A 7,007-nucleotide genomic window follows, 5' to 3' on the forward strand; every position below is an offset into this window, starting at 1 on the left:
ATTTCTGCTTTTATGATTAATGTAAATTAATGAAGCAAGTGGTAAAATTACTCCATGTAAGCATACGTTTACCATTTTATGTCACAACACTCCAAACATTTGTCAACAGGCTCTGGAAGAACCTACTCACTTCCACACCGAAGTAAGAAAAAAATATTTTGTTTTCTTTACTTTTATCGGCAGGATTTCTTCCTGTACGTAAATTTCTTCTTCTCTTTACTACTTCTTATACCTCATATTTTATGGTCTTGAACATAATTGTTTTAGTTACTATCAAATTAAGCATCTGCCCCATCCTTTATCAGTCCTTCACCAGAATGCTTTTGTATTCTCTTTCATTTAGCCAACATACTTAATGGCATTTCCCCTATTCTTTTTGAAACAGAAGAAAAAATTAGAATCAAGTACCCAAACCATTCCTGATTCAGTGCCACTGATTCCAGTGCACCCTGGAAGATGAAACATTACTTATCTTTGAGTGGAGAAGTTCCAGAGAATTAAACTCTGAATTCTATCTGTGCTTATTTAATTTTAATCATTAATTGAATATTGACCTTCAGAGCACGGAGGTAAATCCAGGATGCCCTGGGTGGTTTAATTCAGGAGCTGACTAACAGTGGATGGCACTGCACCTCCAAATGAGGCCGAAGGATGCGGCGCTCCCTGGAATACCTGCAAACACAGGCTGACCACGCCTGGTGACAGCAACTCACATCGCGAGGAAGGAAGACAGCAGAGCTCAGCTTCGAGTGCCCGTTCCAGAGCAAAACGTGGCGCTGCTTTTAAACACCCCGAGTATATGGAGGGCAGCCTACCCATGCAACCTCCCAGCCCGTGCGCACGTACCTGCTGTCAGCATCTTGACGGACATAGAAGTGAGGGACAGTGTGGTAACATTCCCTGAAATACATGCCCTTGGTTTTTCGCCGGGCAGAGCCGTTCTGGGTGTTTTTACACGGGCACCTTCCGCAGGTGCAGCTCAGTGAGACTGAATAAAGCACTGCTATAGAAACCTACAAACACCTGGCTTTGTTTTCGTGCCCCTTGCTCCTATCCCTTCCCTCAGCCGGAGGGATTAACACTATTTACAGCGTTACCTGGCTTCCCTGAAAATACTGACTTCGTGTTACAACTCCATTGATTTATAATAAAATTTCACTCGAGTCCCTCTTGAGTTTAACTTACTTCAAAACATTCCGGGCGGATGGTATAGCTGTTAAGCCTGAACGTCGGGAGGAACGGCTTTGGGAAGGAAAAAGAAACTAAGGGGAGAAGAAAACAAAAACAAAACAAACAAACAAAAAAAGAGAACGAGCTGAGCACCCCGTCCCAACTTTTCAGCACCAACACAACCCTAAACAGACGTTCTGTTCTGATTTCGCAGCTGCAGCCAGAAGGCAACTCGCTACAGCCGCACGTCGGCGCTGTGGAGTCACTTCGCTTTAGCCCCGCACGTCCGCAGACGGGATCGGGGACACTTCCCTGGACGTCCAGCGCCCCAGGCTCCCGGGCTCCCCAGGCTCCCGGGCTCCCCCGGCTCCCGAGCTCCCCGGGATTCCCGAGCTCCCCGGCCGGTTCGCAGGGCGGGAGCTGCGCCCCCAACCCCTCATAAGATGGCGGCAGCGGCGCTAGGACCCTGCGCGCGCCCCGCAACGCAACCGCCCGCGCGCCAGGCACGGGGCGGGCCCCACAACCCTCCGCCCCACCCCCCCTCGTTCCCTTTTTTTTTAATTGGACAGCCATGATGTCAATCTCGGGCCTCCGCCTATCGCCAACATTCCTCCCCTCGCCCCGCCCCTTGTGGGCGGGTGTCGCTCCCCGGGGAGTTGCCGGCTGGAAGCGGCTCTGAAAGCGCCGTGCTTGGGGCTTCCCGGCAGCTCGGCCGCCGTTGCGGTCGAAGCCGCGGCCCCTCGGTGCCGCCGAGCTGGAAGCGGCGGGGAAGCGAGACGATTCAGGCCCAGGGCAGCAGCAGGAGCGGCGGCCGCGCGGCTCCTCGCCGCCGCCGATGGAGGCGAGCCTGACGTGCGCCGTGTGCCTGTCGCTGCTGGAGGAGCCGGTGACGCTGCCGCTGTGCTCGCACAACTTCTGCCGGGGCTGCGTGCTCGAGTGCCTGGCGTCGGCCGAGGCCGCCCGCCTGCGGCAGCTGCAGCGGGGCCCGGAGCAGGCCCGCCCGGGCCGGGGGGCGCTGGGGCCGGGCCCGCCCTGCGCTCGGGTGCCGTGCCCGCTGTGCAGGAAGCTGTGCCTGCTGCCCCGCGGCGGCGTCGCCGCCCTGCCCGTCAACACCACCCTGGCCGAGGTGGTCAAGCTCTACCGATCGGGCGCGGCGGGCGCCGCCAAGGCCGGGGAGGCGGCGCTGGGGCCGAGGCCGGGGTCAGACTTGCTGTCTCCGCTGGCGTTCGGGGGAAGCTGCCACAAACACCCGAGCCGGCCGGTGCAGCTCTACTGCCGCATGTGTCGTCAGGCAGGGTGCGGGCAGTGCGTCTCCGAGGAGCACCAGGGCATCTTCCACTCCGTCAACCTTATAGACACGGTGTACCAGGAAGAAAAAGTAAGCGCGGGGCGTCCACTCCGCGCCAGGGACCCGGCTGGGAGGTCGGGCTGTCCACGGGGGATCCCACCGGGCACGGGTTGCTTTTAGTCAGAAACGCAAGGAACACTGCAGTGCGGTGGTCAGGAGAGAGGCACAGGGATTGTGCTGCTTTGAGCCAGAGTCAGGAGTTTTTCCGTGGACTGCCGGGGTGTGCCTGCCTTCTCCTGCTGCCGTCACACTGCATCCACCACACACAGGGGACCAGGCAATATTACGATATGAACAGATCTGAACACAGTTTACCAAAATACCTGGAGAGTTGGGGTTCTTTGCTTGTTTGTTCTGGGGTAGATTGGAGTTTTTTGTCGTTGCTTTAGTTTGTAGTGTTTGTTTTTTTTCATATAGAGACTTGGGGTCTTTGCTGGCAGAACACTGATGCTAAGAGTTCGTTGCACGTCTGGATCCAGTTTTTCCAAGTTCAGGAGGATGCCAGTCTTACTAACACCACCAAAAGCCACCCACAGATGTTTTGTTTATAGGTTCTCTGAGCTACCATAGTAATTTGGGTCATAGATAATTACATATTTAGGAACAGATAGTTTGAGTGAGTAATAGATAAATGTAAAACCAAAATGCGTTCTAGTTTGCATGAAGAAAGCAACTGCCTGGCCTAATGCTTGGTTGCAGTAGTAGTGATTTTTGCCAGAATATTAGAGTAGGATGAGCTCTTCATGCCCTGTGCAAATTGGGTGCAGGTTGGCATGTCATACAGCAGTTCTGCTGTAGAGTAATTGAAACAACTGCAGGGCAGTGGTAAAAAGTACTAAGTACAGCACGGACTATTCTTTAAGACAAAAGTTGCTTTTACACTGATTTTCCTCCTGCCTTTCCCACTACCAGTTGCATGTCACTCAGGAAACCAGGGGAAAACAGCCTTTACACTAGACATTCTACATAAAACTTAGTGATACTGTAGCAAAAAATCAGTGATAATATTAGTTTAAAACCAGATATCTTGGCTTTAAATAAAACAGCTTTCTGTTTTATTGATGTGAGGCGTAAAGAGTTACTATCACACAATTTGTTGTCAGACTGGAATAACAGCACTAAAACTTACATTGTGATAGGTGTGTGTGAAGGGAGAGGTTAAAAAAAGATTGAGTAAAACAGTGTTTTAACTATAAAGCAGCTGTTCCAGCAATACCCATTTTAGGTAAGCCTAAGAACATTGCTTTGAGAAAGAGCAAAAGTAACTTTGTGTACTGATCCAGGAAAGCATTAAATGTTTTAAGTGATGTTTTGAATTGCAATCTTTGTTTAATATGTTGTACAAAATAACAGAATAGTTAGGGTTGGAAGGGGCCCAACCCCCCTGCCAATGCAGGGTCACCTAGAGCAGGTGATGCATGAACACACCTAGGTGGGGTTTGAATGTTTACAGAGAGTGGAGACTTCATAACCTCCCTGGGCAACCTGTTCCAGTACTCTACCACCTCAGTGTAAAGAAGTTCTTCCTCATAGGAGGTGGAACCTCTCATATTCCAGTTTATGGCCGTTGATCCTTGTTCTGTCACTGGCCACCAGTGAAAGGAGTCTGGCATTTATCCTCTTGGCACCTGGGTTTGAGATGTTTATATGCATTAATGAGATTCCCTCTCAGTCCTGTCTTCTCCAAACTAAACAGGCCCAGCTTATGCAGTCTGTCCTCGTAAGAGACATGATCCAGACCCCTAAGCATCTTTGTGGGCCTACACTGAGCTCTCTCCAGTAGATCTATGTTCTTTGTGATCTGATTCTAGAAAAACACCGAAATGTATTTATGGAATGGATAAAGTTGTAATAAAGTGTTTCAACTGTCTTGCAGTTAACCTTCTTCAGCACTCTGAAACAAATGAGAATAATAAATGAGAAGCTGATGAATGAGATCTCAAAACGACCGAACGATACGGATGTGAGTTACAAATGCTGCATGTGTGTGTGTCTTTGTTTCTCTTCTCATGGTAGCTTAATCACAACGTGGAGCATCAGGTCCTTGTGGCATAGATCTGTTCTGAGTTTACTTAGAGAAGTCAATATATATCGACACTGCTACTGCGTTTGCATCTGTTCCTATGTTCTTGCGCTTCCAGATGATGCTGAAAAACGATGTGGAGATAATTGAGCTGAAATTTGGAGAAATTTTCAAAACTCTAGAAATGAAAAAACAGCAATTACTAGAGGATGTTGAAAATCAAAGAGGTAAAAAAGAGAAAGAATTTCAGATTTGGAAGAAAATGAAAGAAACTCACAAGAAGACCATTGAGAATTTTTTGAAGGATTGTGAAAAGCTTGTCCATGAGTGTGATCCTCAGCGTTTCCTGGAGGTGATGGCCTTTTGTTTCTATTTGATATCACTCGTGTAATGAACTCAAATAGAGCCTGCTATATTGTAGATTATGATTATGACTCAGGACAAACAAATTCAATAAATGAAAAATAGACTAAAATTATTTAACACTTCATACTTTATTTATAACAACACCTTATTTTTAGAAAAGTTTGAAAAAGCTTTCTTTTTAGTTTATCAGTGATGATTTTTCGTGTATTCAGTAGACACCTTTTTCTTCACTAACAAGTGAAATTAATGTTGACTTGTATAGTTGTTGCTGTAACACTTGCTGTATTATGCTACCGGCTGTGAAAGTAAGCTGCCTTGGTGCTGGGTGAAGAGTTATTTACTAGTACTGCCTTCAAAGTTGTCTCATATTTCTTTGCTTTTTCATATTTATTTTCAAATACTTCACTTATGAACCACCTCCATTGCATTTTTAAACTTGAAAGATACTAAAAATGCTTTCTGAGGAAAGATTGGAGGCAGAAATGTTAACTTGTCTGTGCTGCACAGTGGAGTACTGTGTTGAGATACCTGAGCTAAGGTGATTATACTGATTCTTAAGCCTGCCCACCAAGGTGTGCAATGGCGGTAAATCTGCCTCTTCAAAGCTAAACTTTGGTACTTCTGACATATGGTGTCCCTACATAGTATGTACACTTATGTACAGAAGACCCTGAAAGTCTTCATCATAGTAGTCAAGGGAGCTGTAGAGAAAAACACTGTTTCTGATTTAGAGGTAAATGCTAGAGGAGTCTAAGACAAGTTAATCTTCACTGTTACCCAAGCTAGTGTAGATTCTTTATTTTGTTTGTCAAATACAGTGGCTGCAGTTGTATGGAATTCAGGAAGATGGTAGATATGGAGCAAAGTACTTAAATAACTAATGAATTTTGTTTTCTTCAACTTGCTTTCCAAAGAAACTGCAGCGTATTGCTGACTTCTGCAATGGGTCTTTTTGCTGCCTTCATATAAATGGGAAGCTAAGAAAGTACTTAGAGTTTGACTGTGTGTCTGGTAACAACTCATTAAGGAAAACATCACTTTTACTCAAAGTAAAAGCAACTCGCACTTTGGGAAGAAATACTGTGACTCCAGTGATTAGTATGTCACTAAACACTTCCGCATCTCTTTCTTAACCTCTTTCTTCCTGTTTTTCGTCATTTTACTTTCTTCTCCTCCACATCCTGTTTTCATCTTCTTCCCTGTATGTCTCCTGCTCTGCTTCGTATTCTGCCTATTCCTTCTGTTTCTCCTATGTCTTCTGTTTTTCCTCCACTTTTGCTTTTGGTTCCTTCTTACCCTCCTTACTTTCTTCCTCCCATTTGTCCTGTTCATTTTCTTCCTCTTCCTGCTGTTTGTTCTCTTCCTCTTTAAGTTAGCACCTCCCTGACTGCCCTTCATAACAATACATTGGTTTTGTTTAGAGATTCAGTGCAGCGAGATCACCAGGTTTTTATAGTAAAGCAGCTACAATCCAGTCAGGTTTTTTTACTTTCCATTACCTGTTCTTTGGGGAGTGCCACTTGATTACAGTGCAGTGCACTTCTTTCTGCCACTATCTGCCTGATTTAAAAGACAGCTTTTTTAATAATGAATAGTATAGTGAGAACACATAGCAGATGCTTTCCTCATCAAGAAATACAAAATAGTCTTTAATGCTTATAAATATCTGAACATCTGAAATGGATTAGGTAACCATATGGATCATGATTTAAATGCCTTCATTTGTCTCTGAAGGAGTTCTTTATGTCTTTAACACAGAATATTACAAGATAAATTATCCTCCCAGGCTTTTTTTTTTTTTTTTTTTTTTAAAAACATTTGAATGGTTTGGGGTGGTTTGGTTTGTTTTTTGTTTGTTTGGGTTGGTTTCTTGAGTTTTTGGGTTTTGTTTGTTTGTTTTTGTTGTTGTGGTTTTTTTAATATTTTAACAAGTTTATTTCGTATAGTTTCATGATATGAAGACAGGCGATTCAGTCTCAAGTATTTTGATAAAGCAATAACCTTCTTTTGACAGTTGGAGGAAAACTTTTATCTTACACATTCTTGTTTATTTATAGGTTGCCTGTGGCTTGAATACAAGGTATATTTTAATTTTTTTCA

The 7,007-nt window shown here is 45.3% G+C and overlaps 1 protein-coding gene across 1 annotated transcript in view; it reads left to right on the plus strand.

Annotated features, from left to right (window-relative positions):
- Positions 1 to 2,323: 2,323 nt before the first annotated feature.
- LOC114070666 overlaps positions 2,324 to 7,007 on the plus strand; it is a 10,489-nt gene continuing 5,805 nt past the window's right edge. The window contains exons 1-4 of the mRNA XM_027908197.1: positions 2,324 to 2,548; positions 4,395 to 4,481; positions 4,660 to 4,893; positions 6,965 to 6,987. Coding sequence (XP_027763998.1) covers positions 2,450 to 2,548; positions 4,395 to 4,481; positions 4,660 to 4,893; positions 6,965 to 6,987 — 443 coding nt within the window. The 5' untranslated portion in view covers positions 2,324 to 2,449. The remainder of the gene's footprint in view (positions 2,549 to 4,394; positions 4,482 to 4,659; positions 4,894 to 6,964; positions 6,988 to 7,007) is intronic.

The sequence above is a fragment of the Empidonax traillii genome, unplaced genomic scaffold, assembly GCF_003031625.1.
Source record: "Empidonax traillii isolate 1590-97213 ecotype Southwest subspecies unplaced genomic scaffold, ASM303162v1 scaffold1654:size88353, whole genome shotgun sequence".
NCBI classification, from domain to species: Eukaryota; Metazoa; Chordata; class Aves; order Passeriformes; family Tyrannidae; genus Empidonax; species Empidonax traillii.